At 41.2% G+C, this 16,913-nt stretch overlaps 1 protein-coding gene across 1 annotated transcript in view; it reads right to left on the reverse strand.

Annotated features, from left to right (window-relative positions):
* cwf19l2 (CWF19 like cell cycle control factor 2) overlaps positions 1–16,913 on the reverse strand; it is a gene marked incomplete at its 5' end in the record, with an annotated part of 149,647 nt that overhangs the window by 82,693 nt on the left and 50,041 nt on the right. Inside the window, one exon of the mRNA XM_084308552.1 lies at positions 1,932–2,025. Within this exon, the coding sequence (XP_084164678.1) occupies positions 1,932–2,025 (94 nt within the window). The remainder of the gene's footprint in view (positions 1–1,931; positions 2,026–16,913) is intronic.

The following is a 16,913-nucleotide window of genomic DNA, read 5'->3' on the forward strand; positions in this document are numbered from 1 at the left end:
ATTTAATCATCCTAGCTATTAACACTTTGGCTGCCATGGGTTAAATTCATGATATACCATAGATTGCCAGCTCTATTTGTCTATGGAGAAAGTCCCCTTCTTTGCAGGGCTATAACTTTTTAAATTCTATTGCTACATTGCCATTATTAGGGCCCATTCAAAGTCCTATATGTATTGTTCATTGTGTAGCAACGTTGTAAACTTTTTCATTCACATATTCATAGTAAAGTATGGTCTAATGTATAAGTATGTTTTCATCTCTTTCTGCAGCTTTCTCCAGAACGTGATATATAGCCCCAAATGCATTATATTGATGATGAAATACAGTTTGATGGCAATCAGCGCGATATAAAAAATTCCAACTAGACGTACTTCTAGAAGTTACTACACGTCATCTGATGTTGACCGGATGGGCGAGGGGGCGTTTATAATTCCGTGGGCAGCGTTATACCAATAATCTAATGTGGGTCAAATGTTGATAATAGCAGTTAGTATCGAAGACGGTAACGTTACACGCTAAAACTCACCCCAGTCTCCGCGCGCCGTTGGGCAATCATCGTAGAGTAGAAATTTTATCATTATGGGATGGCGATTTACCCGGTCCATCTCCAGCTTGTATAATGGTATATACGTCCAAATCATGTTGTTTATCGAGTTATTGGCAATCGATCGCCATGTAGTGTGACGAGCCAGAGTCCCGGGACATGTACCGAGTGCCCGGAAGTAATACGGCCGTCCAGCAAAACCTCTACTGCGCTTCCTGTTAAGCGATTGCGCCGATCGGCCACCAGATGGCGCTCCTGAACCGCCAGAGAGCTCAGTGGGTCCTCCTGGTGGATCTCAGGCCAGCGGAGGGGAAATATTAATCCGATTCCAGATTTTTGAAATATTGATATTAAAGACGCTGTAAAGCGTCCTCGGCAACTTGAGCATGGCCGGGAATGACGCTTTAACACGGCTCCTGGCAGCCAAAGTGTTAACACATTGGGTGCCAACGAGATTTGCCATGCGCTGTGTGCCAATGACGAGAAATCTCGTTATTTAATCGTTATTTCTTTTATTAGTGATATCCATTCATTTTTCATCCATCCAGCTTCACGTTATCATTGGGAATGGCTCTGAGCTAGAAAAGGGCAAAAAACGCCCCCTATCGTCTCCCGGATGGTATTGCACCCATTGGAATGGAGTCGATGGGAATGCATCAGGAAAAAAAACTCTGAGTTCCACATTTTACTTCTGAGGCATGTAACCTGAGACTATTGCATCCACTGAGGGCACTGGAAGAAGCGTCGATTATGTATAACGTTGGATCAATAAACGCAATCGATATTTGGAATGGCGATCAGGAATTGGATTAATCTTTTTGCAGAACATCTGATCTGAGTTAAGGACTTTATTTTACCAGTATTGGGGTAATCAGATGTTTTTTTCACAGCGATCACAACGTGTCTCCTGTGTGTGTACAGTGTGTGTGTAACGTTAGCGCCAGGCACGGCATAGATAATCGATTTTTCAGCCCGCTTCTCTAGCGTGCATAAGTACACATATACTACAGATAATCTAGCGTTTATTTGAAAACGATTCATAAATCAGCCGGAAAATGACAATGTGTTGTGTGTATTCCAGTAAAGGGCTATTCCTGCGGAATCTAAATTTTTTTCTAGAAATCTCCAAAACTATACTCGTATTCAAAACGGTATAAAACGGAAATGTACTGATGAAAAAACAATCCGTTTCGTACATGTTGACTGCAAGCAAGTCACTGATAAGCGACGGGTGTATTAGACCCATAGCCTTAATTTAAGGTATAGTTTAAGTGTTCGCAAATGTGCTTGTCCTCCAATTGATTAGAGTGGTGGCACACAAGCGATAGATCGTCATTCATCATTAGCAGTTAGCACCCAATGTGTTAAGGAGCAAACAGGTGGTACCTTTATGTGCTGCAATACCAGTCTTCTGCACTGGGGGAAGACCACTCCCTCCATCTTTCCAGTATGGGTTCAACTCCAGCTTATGGAGACCAGCCTAGGAAAACAAAAACACACAAAAACACGCACAAAAACAAACACTGATTATTACTGTGTTCATTTGTGGCTAGGGGTGGGACGATACATCGATTCATATCGATACATCGATCTAATTATCAATGATCCAATAGGATCGATGCAATGTAAAAAGATCGGTTCATATAGATACTCTTATTTAGAAAATCTTGTGGCGAGTCTTTACGTCCAAGCGCAGCTGCGCAGCTCTGGCAGCTGGATTCGTGCAAGATCATCACGCGAGATGTGAAAACAAACCATCTGGCAGTCAGGTTAGCGGGATGGTGAAACCCCCCCCCCCCCCCCCCCCCCCCAAAGGTAAAAAAAATATATATATATATTAGTGCTGTCAAACGATTAAAATATTTAACTCGATTAATCGCATGATTGTCCATAGTTAACTCGCGATTAATCGCAAATTAATCGCATTTTTATTTTTTATTTATTTTTTACCTTAAACAGATCTTTTTCAAGTTCCAAGTTTTAATACTCTTATCAACATGCGAGTCAACAAATGCTTGCTTTGTGCAGCCATTTAACACAAAAGGATGACCCCCATGCATTGCAAATTTGCATCAAATTCAAAACAGAGTGATGCACAAAATAACTTAAAAGAAAATAATAATTTAAAACAATGAATAAAGTGTGCATGAAATAATAGGGGAAAGAAAACGTTAGGAACTTGTTACATTCACACACACAAGGGCTGATTAATCACACACACCCCTCTCTCCCTCACACACACTCTCCCAGATCTTTTTCTCTTTTGCCCCTTCCTCATCTCTCTCACCCCCCTCTCTCTCTATATCTCACACACACACACACACACACACACACACACACACACACACACACACACACACACACACACACACACACACACACACACACACACACACACACACACACACACACACACACACACACACACACACACACACACACACACACACACTTCAGAAACAAACATAGTATCAATAAGAGCATCAATAATACACATGAGTGAAGTCTAGTAAAAAAAAAAAAAAAAAAAAAAAAAATTAGTTAATCTTGAGTTAAAAAAATTAGTGGCATTAATAGAATCAGGAGTTAACGCGATATTAACGCGATATATTTGACAGCCTTAATATATATATATATATATATTATTTTTTTCATACAGTCAACATATTCTTAAATAATAGCGCTGCCCGAGGCTGGGCATGATACAGTCAACATATAGCAAGAGAGAGAGCGAGAGAGAGCTCCCGTTCTACAGTCAATATACAGTGTTATCGCTGCACAGACCCGGCAATGCCCCTGACCCTCCACCAGAGCAAGGCCAGAGAGAGAGAGAGAGAGAGAGACACATTGGAAAGAAACAACCCAAAACCAGAGCAAATTGAAATGCTATTTGGCCCTAAACAGAGAGTACACAGTGGCAGAATACCTGAGCACTGTGACTGACTCAATACTAAGAAGATCCTTGACTAGGTACAGACTCAGCAAGCACAGCCTAGCCATCGAGAAAGGCCGCCATAGGCAGATTTGGCTCCCAAGCGAAGACAGACCCACTGCACACAAGATGAGGTGGAAACAACCTGCCCACTATACCAAGACATACTTCCCACAAATTGCAAACACCCAAAGAGACTTGAAAACATCGACAATAACTCAAAACTCCCATACCTACTGGGAGAAATACAAGAATGTGAAATAAAGCCCATTTGAATTGAAGAGAGAGAGATAGATAGAGCATGTCTGTGTGTGTTAGAAAGAGAGAGATAGAGAGAGAGCATGTCTGTTTGTGTGTGTGTTAGAGAGAGAGCATGTATATGTGTGTTAGAAAGAGAGAGAAATATAGAGAGAGAGAGCATGTCATTTTGTGTGTTAGAGAGAGATATAGAGCATGTCTGTGTGTGTTAGAAAGAGAGAGAGAGAGAGAGAGAGAGAGCATGTGTGTTTGTGTGTTAGAGAGAGAGAGAGCATGTCTGTGTGTGTGTGTGTTAGAGAGAGAGCATGTATGAGAGAGATAAGCAAAGATGAGCCCCTAAAGGATATTCAACTTTTAATGGAAGAACAAAACAGAAGGAAAAGATAACTTCACAAAGGCAACATGAATATTATACATAGATCCAAAAGGACAAAGATCAACACTTAAATCCAAAGAGAAGAGGGTCTATACCAGAGAAAACAAAGTAGCAAGGAGCCAATGGCCGACATCAGCTAAATAGGCTAACTGCAAATAGAGTAGCCAGGTACTGACACCAGGCCACACACCGTTAGCTACTACAACAGCTAGCTGGCCCGTTTGGCTCCCGAGAGAGAGAGAGAGATATATCCATGGCGGGAATAGAATAGAGTGCATTAAAAACTCACCAAACGTCCAAGAGGATGGAGACAACCGCGTGGAGTTGACGAAGTTCATCTGCCGAATGACCGTCCTCTTCATCTTGGCATAACAATGCTGCACGCACTCGCTCTAGGTTAGCTAACGCTGGTTAGCCTTTAGCTAAGCTAGCTACTAGCCGACATCATCATGGCTATCCCGACTGAACCACACGTTAGCACTCGATATTATAACGTAGCTAAAGCTAAATAGCTGTCCCTGCCTTCAGCTAAGCCTGACTGAACTGTCTAACATGCAACAACTTTCATCTTCAGTCCATCTGCCGAATGACCGTCCTCTTCGTTTTGGCTGGCATAACTAAGCATAACCTCCAAAGCTGCATGCGCGAAATAGTCAAACGCAGCTGACGCACGCCGGCGTACACATGATGTAACCCCTCCCTTCGTTGAAACCAATAGTATGTCTGCTGCAGAGCCCCAGAGCTCCAATAGTGAGTATGTCTGCTGCAGAGCCAGGAACATTCTACAAACGTGTCTAATGTGAAATATATAAGCATATAAGCAAAACTAGATTTTAGGTCTGTGATGAAAAAGGGCCTTGCGGGAAGGGGGGCCTCGCAAAAAAAAATTATAATAATAATAATAATAATAATAAATAAAAGAAAAAGATTTTTTTTTTTTTTTTTTGCGAGGCCCCCCTTCCCGCGAGGCCCTGTGCGACCGCACTGCTCGCACACCCCCTGAGGCGGCCCTGGCAGAGTGCGCCTATTTGGTCGCATTTTGCGACCCGAAATAAGTCCCTGCTTATTTCAGGTCAAATGCATCTAATATGCTTTGCATCCTCGCCATTCCTTTATGCCCACGTTAAAAACCTAAACTAAGGTGATGATTAGTGAGGAAAGGGGGAGGCTGAGCCTGTCTCCCTCTCTCTCTACGTTCAATGACTTTAAGTAGAAACACGTTACACTATAAAAACTGACTAGATAGTTGATGATAATAAACATTTAACTTCATTAGCTGAAATATTCTAAAATCATCAAGTCTGCTATAAGCCATTCTCCCTTTCTGTGTGTGTGCACGTTTGTGTCCCATCTCTGGTCTTTGGAAAGACCAGATGATGTCAGATGACTTTGATAGTATTTACTGAGGATTGAAGGAAAACGATGATTTTCATTTGGTTTATAACCGATATATAGAGATGAGCTTTAAGAGGATAATACCATTATCATAATTTTGAGCTGGGTGAAACAGAGCAGAGAGGTGAAATGGTAAGCGTCCAAACAACAGCCTAATTAATTGAAAAACCAAGTAGTTTGTTGATCCTGAAGGTTGATTAAGGATGTCTATGTTTTTCTATATGCATATAATGTATATATATATATATATCGGTGGGTGACAGCGTCTACTGAGATGAGCCTATAGATCTCAAAAGTAGCTGGCAGTCAGAGAGTGTGTTGCAGAGGAGGCTGTGCTGTTTAACATCAACAGCTGATAGCCACAGCATCAAGGTCAGTGTCTACAGCAGCGCTGGCGACACAGAGCAGTGTAACCACAGAGGGGGAATAATATCAACTTTGCCGTTGCTATAGTGATCTGGGTCAAATAGCTGTGGTCAAAGATGGCCGTGTCACATAGTAACGAGGAAAGGGGGCGGGCCCGCCGTTGCTATGACGAAGATCATATAACTGAGTGTTCTTCCGCGTATGAGTTAGACTAAGAAACAAATCCCACAGGAGAGAACCATCAGAGACTCATCCCTCTCACCCTGGCCAGGGGTGGGGGAGGGGAGATGACACATCATCATTAGCTTCGGCTAACGGGAGAAGGGTTCTGGCTAACGACAAGGCCTTAGCTACCATTGGACTGAACAGCAGAAAAGATCATTAGTTAGTTTTCTTACAAAGACTTTCTCAAGGACAATACAGAATTGGTTTCCATCTGATTATGAGGCTTTTGTTTATGTAATAAACAACGTTTTCCAAGAAAGGTACTACGCTGTCCAGTGTCGAATACTTATGGTTACGTAGTTGCATTAAAGGGGAATGACAAAGATTGTACAGCCACTATGAGAAGACGTCAAAGAAATAAACACAACACAGAGTCAGCGGATGGAGATGTGATAACATAAGCCAAACAGATGAAGAGGTGATACTGGCTGATTGATCGGAATCTAACAGGATGGACAAATAATATTGATATTTAAACTTTAAAAATATAATACATAATAAATGTATGTATGATCATGCAACATAACAAAATTGTTGTAGGAATGGTTTGGGAGAGGGAGGTAGGGAGGTGTTTTAGGTTGTGTGTTACAAAATGTTTTACTTAAAGCTCAATATCTCAAAACATGGCACTTTACAGTGAACAGGAGGTCTGTTTGTATTCAAAACAATATTGTTTTTCATTTAAAGGATAACGCCAACATTTTGGGAAATTAGCTTATTTAACATCTTCCCTGGAGTTAGACAAGAAGATACATACCTTTTTTGTCTCTGTGCGTGCATTTAGCTTTGGGAACAGACGCTCCGTTAGCATAGCTTAGCTTAATCACTGGAAGTGAGGCGGGGCCGGAGCCCGACGTTCCCTTACTGTGTATAGTTTGATTGATTGATTGAAAAGTTTATTAACAGATTGCAGAATACACTCCAAATACAACTCCAAAACGTTCATGTAAACATGTTGTGACCTGTGTATTCACCACGTGGAGAAATAAAAAATATTTGAATTAGACAATTACGTTTTATAAGCAAATATACTTGCCCAACCACTACTGTATGAGCGCAGCCAGTGATTTCAACGTGACGGCGTGTTTGTTTACATTCTCATTCATTCAAAAGATCCGAACCGATTGAAGTTTATAGATACCATGACTTGAAATCCTCTTACCTTGACGATTAAAAGCCTCCCCAATTTAGAAAACAGTAATCCAATGGCTGGTATTGATAATATATTACTAACGCTCAGAGCTAACCAGCAACCGGACACTCAAGCAGATAACGAGAGCAATGACTTCCTTTCTGGGGGGTTTCAAAATAAAAGAGCGACGTCTATAGCAGCGGAAAACGTTTATTTTGTACATTATCTAACGTTAACACGAACCTAAACTAACTTTAGGTTAGTTGTAACGTTAGTTTAGGTTCGTGTTAACGTTAGATAATGTACAAAATAAACGTTTTCCGCTGCTATAGACGTCGCTCTTTTATTTTGAAACCCCCCAGAAAGGAAGTCATTGCTCTCGTTATCTGCTTGAGTGTCCGGTTGCTGGTTAGCTCCGAGCGTTAGTAGTATATTATCAATACCAGCCATTGGATTACTGTTTTCTAAATTGGGGAGGCTTTTAATCGTCAAGGTAAGAGGATTTCAAGTCATGGTATCTATAAACTTCAATCGGTTCGGATCTTTTGAATGAATGAGAATGTAAACAAACACGCCGTCACGTTGAAATCACTGGCTGCGCTCATACAGTAGTGGTTGGGCAAGTATATTTGCTTATAAAACGTAATTGTCTAATTCAATAATTTTTTATTTCTCCACGTGGTGAATACACAGGTCACAACATGTTTACATGAACGTTTTGGAGTTGTATTTGGAGTGTATTCTGCAATCTGTTAATAAACTTTTCAATCAATCAATCAAACTATACACAGTAAGGGAACGTCGGGCTCCGGGCGCGCCTCACTTCCAGTGATGAAGCTAAGCTATGCTAACGGAGCGTCTGTTCCCAAAGCTAAATGCACGCACAGAGACAAAAAAGGTATGTATCTTCTTGTCTAACTCCAGGGAAGATGTTAAATAAGCTAATTTCCCAAAATGTTGGCGTTATCCTTTAAATGTCTGGAAAAGCTCAAAAATAAAAATGTCAAATGATATTTTCGTTGCCTTTTTTGAGGTGATCTAAATGTTACTGGTTGTGTTAAATGGGCATATGATATCATCTCATATTGATCGCAGGCACCTGAATCGAATCGTATCATATCGTGGCAGACTTGTGCCGAAGATATCGGCAAATATCGTATCGTTGTTAAATGCTTGCAGTTGGTTTCAGAGATATTTGTCTGAGGGACTTCAGTGTGTGAAATTACAAAAGGTGTCTCGTAGGGATCAATTCTGGGTCCTGTCTTATTTACTATTTACAGTCCATAAATATTTGGACATCAACACAATTGTCATAATTTTGGCTCTGTACAGTGTACACTACCACAATGGATTTAAGTGCAGATTTTCATTTTTCATTTAAGGGTATTTATGTCATAGTAAATGTACAGAAACACACACACACATGAGAGAGGTAGAATAGCTTATAGCAGACTTAATGATTTTAGAATATTTCTGCTAATGAAGTGAAATATTTATTATCATCAACTATGCGGCACGGTTGTTTAGTGAGAGCTGGTTGCAGCTGGAGTGGACATCAAAAACTAAACTTAAGTCCAATGCAAGTGAAACACATTGGATTCTGTCCTGGCTTTAGACAGAATCACAAACAGTGGTTTAAGATAAGTTATTTATATTTTGAACGTGATACATACATTCATTGTGCACTTGTTAGATGACATGTTGTGCATGTTATGACTTTGAACGTCTGCCATTTCCCCTGCAAAGACGGCACATAAGTAACAATACGATGTCGGTCATGAATATGCAAATAGGCAAAATGTCATGGTCAAACTTTGCAGCCCTAGTCCAAATATGTATGGCCCTGAGTCACCTGACTGTATATTAATTATATTATGTCATCTTTGAGTAGGGCTGGGCAATATGACGATATTATATAAATATCGGGTACAGTTCATTAACGATACACTTTTTCAACGTATCGTGGATATCGTGATGTTTTGCCCAAGAGGATTGTGTCGCGTCAATCTGTCCACACGTTACTCGTTCATATCTCAGCCCGTGCTGAGATATGCCCATTCCGCGGTCTGTTAATAAAGTTTTCAATTAGACAGATGGAAAGGCTTTTATTATAACATTCGTTGTAGTAAAATCATTATGCCTCATTTAGTCATCCTGTGGAGCACTGGTCTCCTACTCGACGGCCGCGGGGAGCTAACGTTAGTAGCTTTGTTGTTGTTCAGCACACAGGACATTCAGGAAGTCAAAAACTAATATAGCGCTTGCCGATTGGTGCTAAGAACAGCAGGGCGGGTGCAAGCGCTGTGACGTAATTGGCAGACTCGACTGTCAATCAAAATTATTATGTTTCCGTCAGAATGAATGAATGAAAACTTTATTAAAAGGTTGCAGAATGGGTACAATACAGTACAGGAGGATGAAGACCAGAAAAAGACTTTCGGCTTTTTTACATAAGGGTCCTCCATTTTCAATTCATCAAAACATTTAGAGACATACATATATACAGTAGTTTCATAAAAATGCTAAAATGCTATTGATTGATTGATTGATTGATTTAAAACTTTATTAACATATTGCAGAATGGGTACAGTACAGCTCAATACATACAATTGTTAAGGGGATGCAGACCAGAGAAAGACTTTAGTCTTGTTTACATCAGGGTCCCCCATTTTCAATTCATCATATTTCATATCTAAATCATATAATATCTCATTGCTAAATATATGCAATATATAATCTAATAATCTAAATCTAATATATAATATAAAAATGCTAAATGCATGGGTATTTTATTTTGTCTTTAATGTTAGCTTGCAAACTCAAATACTGTCTTGGTAAGCCTCATAATGAATTGTTTGGGGTAAAAAACAAAAACATCGTGATGTGTATCGTGTATCGCCGAAAGGTCAGAAAATATCGTGATATCATATTTAGGCCATATCGCCCAGCCCTATCTTTGAGTGGATGTCAAGTTCATCTTTATGTGGATGATGACACTATTGTCTATTGCAGTGGTTCCCAAAGTGGTTGTCATAATTTGTCTCTACGGCTAAATAAGAATACAGGGCTGGGAGAGGTGAACAGTCTTCCCAGTCATTTCAAATAAAATTTCACCAACTGGGGATCAATAATGGAACACTTGACTTGATTCCAAATAATAAGTATTTTTTAATTTAAGTAAAAATGTTCATCGGATTGTTCCCCCAATTGTGACCAAAGAACAGCTTGTTTTAAATATCATACCCTTTCCCTCGGTGAGTAATGTCACCAGTAATGAATCTGGGGGCAGAGTGATAGAACAAGTCAAGTGGTTTAAGAGTGGAAGCAGCAGCATGTCTATAAATGACATCACCATAGTCCAAAACTGATAAGAAAACTGCTTCCCTCCCTCGAGTCCCTACATTCCACCAGGGCCTTGAGGAGGGTGAGGAAGATCATGGCAGACCCTGCCCACCCGGGTCACGGCCTCTTCATCATGCTCCCCCACGGTAGGCGGCTACGGCTGCCCAAGACATTAAAGTCCCGCCATAGACGCAGTTTCTTCCCCTCAGCAGCTCGCCTGGTAAACGAGTCAGGTGTCCCCCTGCTCCCCCCCCCCCCCCCCCCCCCAAAGCGAGCTGCTAGGGCTGGACCTCTGGACTTGAACTGTGCTGCACTGTATCCATGTCCCCTACCACTGCACTTTACTGTCTTATTGTTGTCTCACTGTTCTGTCCTGTTTTGAACTTATTTATTTATTTATTTATTATTATGTTTATTCCTATTTGTGAAAGAAATCATGCACTGTAATGTCGAATCACGTTCCATTTGTATATACAATATGGTGAATAAAGTAATCTGAATTTGAATTCAACAATCCTCTTCCTACTCATCAAAGCAGTTCTGTATGATTCTGTATAAAAAGTAGCGCTGGGCCGTTAACGGCGTTAACGTGCTGCGTTAACGCGATACTAGTATCGCGCGATAATATAATTGACGCAGTTAATCTAAAAAAATAATAATCATTTTTTTCTTTTTTTTTTTACATTTTTTTTTGTTTACCTTTATTTACCCAGGGTAGGTTCGCTGAGCACAGATGCTCTTTTTCAGGAACGCTCTGCTTCACATTCACAGTTCCATTCACACCTGGGAGCTGCCCAGTACAACCACAGTTGACACCATTGGCCACTGAGCAACTCCACTGGAGCAGTTGATTTGCATTGGCAGGGTTTGGCCCTGTCTGGCACCCAACGGGAAAAATATTATAGGCACTATAAGTAGACACCGCTACATAAAACAAGCTGGTCTGCCTGAGTTACTGGTGGAAGAAGGAGAAATAGAGATTGGACTGATTGAGTCAAGCCATGTCACATAGTTCAAGTTTGAAATGCTTCTTTCTGTTTTGCTCCTGAGAATGTGCTAGATGCTGTACTGTACTGGTAATATTATTTATTTGTGTTAACTTCTGAATAAAACAACTTATTAAACACAAGTACATCTTATTGAACATTATTTTGATATTTCATTACCAATTATCATAGCAAAACAGCTTTTTCAAACAGTCTGTAATGCATTTTGGAAACGGGAGATGGGCTCATGGTGTAATGGGCCACCTGGCCTGAGAAACATAAGGAGGAAAGTAAAAGTAAGGACTTACTGGTCATTATTTGGGTAGAAAACACATATTTTGAATGCCTTCGGCAGATTATTATAATTTTTTGAGCCATTTTAATCTAGATTAAATCCAGGATTGCAGATAGATTAATCTAGATTAAAATAATTAATCTATGCCCACCTCTAATAAAAAGCCAATTTTTTGTCACAGCTTGCTGGCAAGGTTGTCTATACAATTGTTACATCCCAATGTCGTTGCTTCCCCAGTGTTTGTTTCGTCTCCATCTTGTTTCCTCCCTCCAGTCAAGACCAGGGCCCCATTCCTCGTACCTGGTTCAACTAAACCGATCAAATGTCCTATTAGCCAGCTTAAATTAACCCGATGATTGATGTCAGGCTATCTCGGTTTCTCAAAGGCTGATTCGCACTCAAGCAATCTTGTTCATTCGAACCAGACTTCAGTAATCAGGATAATTGCGCGTGCTCGTCCTAGTTCAAAAGGGGGAGGCGTCGATCGCAGAAACCATGATTTTCTAACGGGAAAATATCGCTGGCAAGTTAAATGCGCAACTGTTGGGAAAATGTATACCGTAATTCCTCTAATAGTGACCCAGGCTTGTATTTGCTTAAACTGTAGCGGGTACCAGGCTTTTATTAGGAGGAGGCATGTATAAGAGAGAGGCCTATATTTCTATATGATATGATATGAATAAATCAACATTTTGTGTCAGTTTGAACCCAGTAAAATGTACTGGGTTCATTTATTGAAACAAAGTACTGTATGAAATAGTAAACGGTGCAATTACAGGCGGTCACTGGTCATTTCAACGTTTTCAAAGTGAAATCCAGTAACTTTACCTTAGCAGCTCAGTATGCAGCTCAGTATATTAGCAACCCGGCTTGTATTAGGAGGTCGGCTTATAATTGCTTAGCTCAAGAGCGCACCCGGCCATTAATAGAGACCCGGTTTGTAATTGAATACCGGTCACTATTAGAGGAATTACGGTAGGCTAATTATAAGTGCCTCATTACCCCAATCAATCAGATTATATTTCTTTAAATGTGCCTGCTGGCAGTAGGCTTAATGGAATGAATCATCGATTGAGATCTTGCTAGCGAAAATAATTATTTCAACTCTTACAGAATAAGTAGATAAAAACAAGACCAAAGAGTATCTAATTGATACGAATTAATAGATACTTATGAGGATATATGTACTGTATGCGCTTTGGTATCATGTACTATATAAATACATGGTTCCCAAAGTTTTCAGGCCGCAACCCCCGAAATGATGGTGTCAGAGAGCCGCGACCCCCACTATTATAGGAGGTGGTTGAAACATGCAAACGTTCACACGCACACACACTAATAAGCATTGGAAGCTTTTAACACACACAATAACTACACAAAATAACACAATAATCAAACAACCATAAAATGAATACATATAGCGTGTTTCATTTAGAAGGCTAATGTTCAACTCACCTAATGAGATGGATGGGCACAACAAGTCCAGTCTGGGTTTAATTTTGGAGCCCCATCCTCCACATTCAGACGTGATCTGTACTTATTTTTTTATATAAGTCAGTGCAGAGAATGTTTTTTCGCATAGGTAGGTAGATCCAAATTACGGATAGATGTGCGTATTCCCCCTCAATTGATATCCAGAACTCAGCCTGCGGCTTGGACTGAAACACTGTTTTTAAGGTTCGCCGCTTGATTTCCTCTGGGAAATACTTTTTAAACCGTTAAAGAAGGGCTTGGAGGTGAGTTATAGACATCTTCACTGTGTTCATTTTCCTCCATAAATTCATCAAGCTCTGGAAACATTATAAATCCGGCCCATTTCTACTCCAGCGCTCGAGTTTCCTCGTGAATGCTTGTATTTTATCATTGAATGACAGGATGGTTGTGTTTTCACCTTGTAGTGACAGATTAAGTCCATTCATTTTGAGCAAATATGCAAGACAAATATGCTAGCCTTGTTATCCAGTCGGCATCGGAGGTGGGCAGCGAGCTGGGACTCATTCTCCGACAGAAACAAGCGTGCCTCATCCCGCAGCTCAAACAGGTGTTGCACGCGCCGTAGTTCGGACGTGCAGTATGTGGGAAATCCATAGGCTGAATATGATTTATTATCAGCATTTTAGGTCTATTATTTTACATTTCAAAAGCATTTATTTTACGAGTTTAATGTATTTTAATTGTTTTTAATTATAGGCCTATTTCACACATTCTATGAAATCAATACATTCTGGAAATCATCTCGCGACCCCCCCCCCCCCCCCCCCCCCCCCCCCGCGCGCGGCTGCTCGCGACCCCTATAGAAAAACTAAGCACAAAAACATTGTTCAGAATGGTATAATGGGATCTCTGAGGAAGGCAGCTGGCATTTCTTTCCACCATTGGTGGACTACTTTTCAAAACCTCACGATTGGTCGATGGGTTTCAGGATCCCTGCACCCAATCCTGGATCATCACCACCACCCAATCCTGGATCACCACACCCTGCATAAACCCTGGCTGATCATTTCACTCACTCTCTCTCTCTCTGGTCATGTGATTAGGCCTATGTTGTGGTTTGGGCCTTTTGTTTAGTTACCATGTTGAAGGATGTCTATGTTTTTCGATGTGTATATAATGTATATATATCGGTGGGTGACAGCATCTAGTCAGACGGATCTATAGATCTTAAAAGTAGCTGGCAGTCAGAGAGTGTGTTGCAGCAGACTAATAGATAGCCCAGTGCTCCGAGGTCGTTCGGCAGCTTGTAACAAAAACAATCGAGATAAGCACCGAGAGCAGGCAGGGTTTTGGTCAGAGAGAGTTATGGGGAGAGTTTGACATCGCCGTTGCTATAGTGATTTGGGTCAAAGACAGCGTGTCACATAGTAACGAGAAGAGGGGGCGGGCCTGTCGTTGCTAGGGAGAAGAGTTTCTTCCGGGTAAGGTTAGACCGAGATACGACCCACAGACGAGAAGAAGCGTTGATCAGAGACTTTGAAACGAGGAATAAAGTGCCACGACATCGGGGAAGGCTTTTGGATAACAGCTAGGCCGCCACGACCAGAGCGGGGTAACAGGAGAGATCATTAGAATAATGAATTTAGTTTCTTCAAAGACTTTCCAAGGACATTACAGAATGGGTTACATCTGATTACGATGAAAATAAACATGAGGATCTGAGGAAAGAGATCACGTTGCAGTGTCGTTTTTTATGACTAACGGATGTACTAACAGGGGTTGATACAAACACAACGCAGAACAGAGAGAGTCACGAAGGAGATGAGATGAGATTGGCTGATAACAGAAGAATCTAACAATGTGCTCTGGTCATTGTTCAAATGTTTGTATACCTGTTATAGTGGCCATAGAGCTTGTATCATCTAATGTATCTTACTTTGTTTTACTATACTTTTAGTTGGCAGTTGTTTTCTGTTCTGCCTTATATATATATATATATATATATATATATTATTACTAATGTGTGTTTTGTTTCTCATTTTCAGGAAGCACTGATGAGGTGAGCCGCCATTTCATTTGGGTATTGTTTTCTCCTGTTTTTGTTCGTTAATGGTTTAGGTTATTGAATGTAATTTATTTTGACCATAGGTTAGGTTGGTTTGTTTTGAGAATAGTGGTGTTTGGGCGGCTAAGTGGCGCAGTAGGCAAGGCGCTCGCCACTAACGCAGGATATGCTGGGTTCGAGCCTAGCTTTTCGGCGTTGCTTCCGGCTTGGCTAATACAATTGGCAGTATTAGGGGGTGGGAAAGCTGGTGGGTGGGGATCGGACGTTGTGGACAGCGACTCCTACAGGTCAGTTGGTGCGCCTATACAGCAGAATCAGGAAGCAATGGGGGCAGCGTGAGCCTCCCACGCGTTACTCCTCACCGCTGAGAGATCGCGCTGTACAGGTGAAAAGATGCGACAGCTGCCTCCTCGTGTACCGGAGGGGACACGTGATGCAAGGCTTGGTCCACATTGCAGCCGACCAGTGGGAGGCATGAATAGATAGAATAGAATAGAAGAATAGAAATACTTTTATTATCCCGTGGGAAATTTGACACTGCAAATCGCTCAACATTTAAACATTTAGACAGAACAGGTCACGAATTAGAATAATAAAACAAATCAAATCAAGTTGCCTAGGATAAGAGTAGAGTAAAGTAGAATACAAATGGAATAAAATATACAATAAATAAATGCAGTAAAAATATACTGGTCTAACAACGTTCGAGACAGGGGAGGGTAGAATTGGATAATACGAAATTGGGATGGGAGAAAAATAGAAAAAATGGGGAGAAAAAGTAGATCAAAAAAGAGAATAGTGGTGTTTGTTTGTTGTTTTGGCCTTGGCTCACCCTTGAGTTACGTGTGCTTCCTTTTTGTTTACAAACCTGGTCATCCTTTCGGTCAACCAATATGTTACAGCCCTTTTATCCTTAGACCTTAGGGGTTGTAACAACAAGGGCGGCTACGTGGCGTAGTGGGCAAGGCGCTCGCCACGAATGACGGAGACGCTGGGCTTGCCTGTTCGAGCCCAGCACTCCACATTGCTTTCAGTTTAGCTGGTCGTTCATACTAATACACATTGGCCGTATTAGGGGGTGGGAAACTGATGGGTGGGGATCGGGCGTTGTGGACAGCGACTCCTACAGGTCGGTTGGTGCGCCTGCGCAGTAGAATCAGGAAGTGTCGGGGGCAGCGTGAGCCTCCCACGCGTTACTCCTCGCCACTGAGAGATCGAGCTGCGCAGGTGAAAAGATGCGACTGCTGTTACCTCAAGTACCGGAGGGGACTTGTGCTATGTATGACTTAGTCCACATTGCAGCCGGCTTGTGGGAGGCAAGAAACAGCGTTCGTGACAGGGGAGGGTTGAATTGGATGATACGAAATTGGGATGGGAGAAAATATAGAAAATGGGAGAAAAAGTGGATAAAAAAAAGGGGGTTGTAACAACAATAATTGAATGTAAATTTCTCATTGAGCCAGAAGCCAAGATATTTATACTCCAATCACAACCTTCCATAGTCCACTGTGCACACTAGGGCTGTCTTAAATACTTCAAAGCTTCGAAGCTTCGTTCGATGG

This window comes from Notolepis coatsorum (assembly GCF_963971535.1).
Source record: "Notolepis coatsorum genome assembly, chromosome: 1".
Taxonomy (NCBI): domain Eukaryota; kingdom Metazoa; phylum Chordata; class Actinopteri; order Aulopiformes; family Paralepididae; genus Notolepis; species Notolepis coatsorum.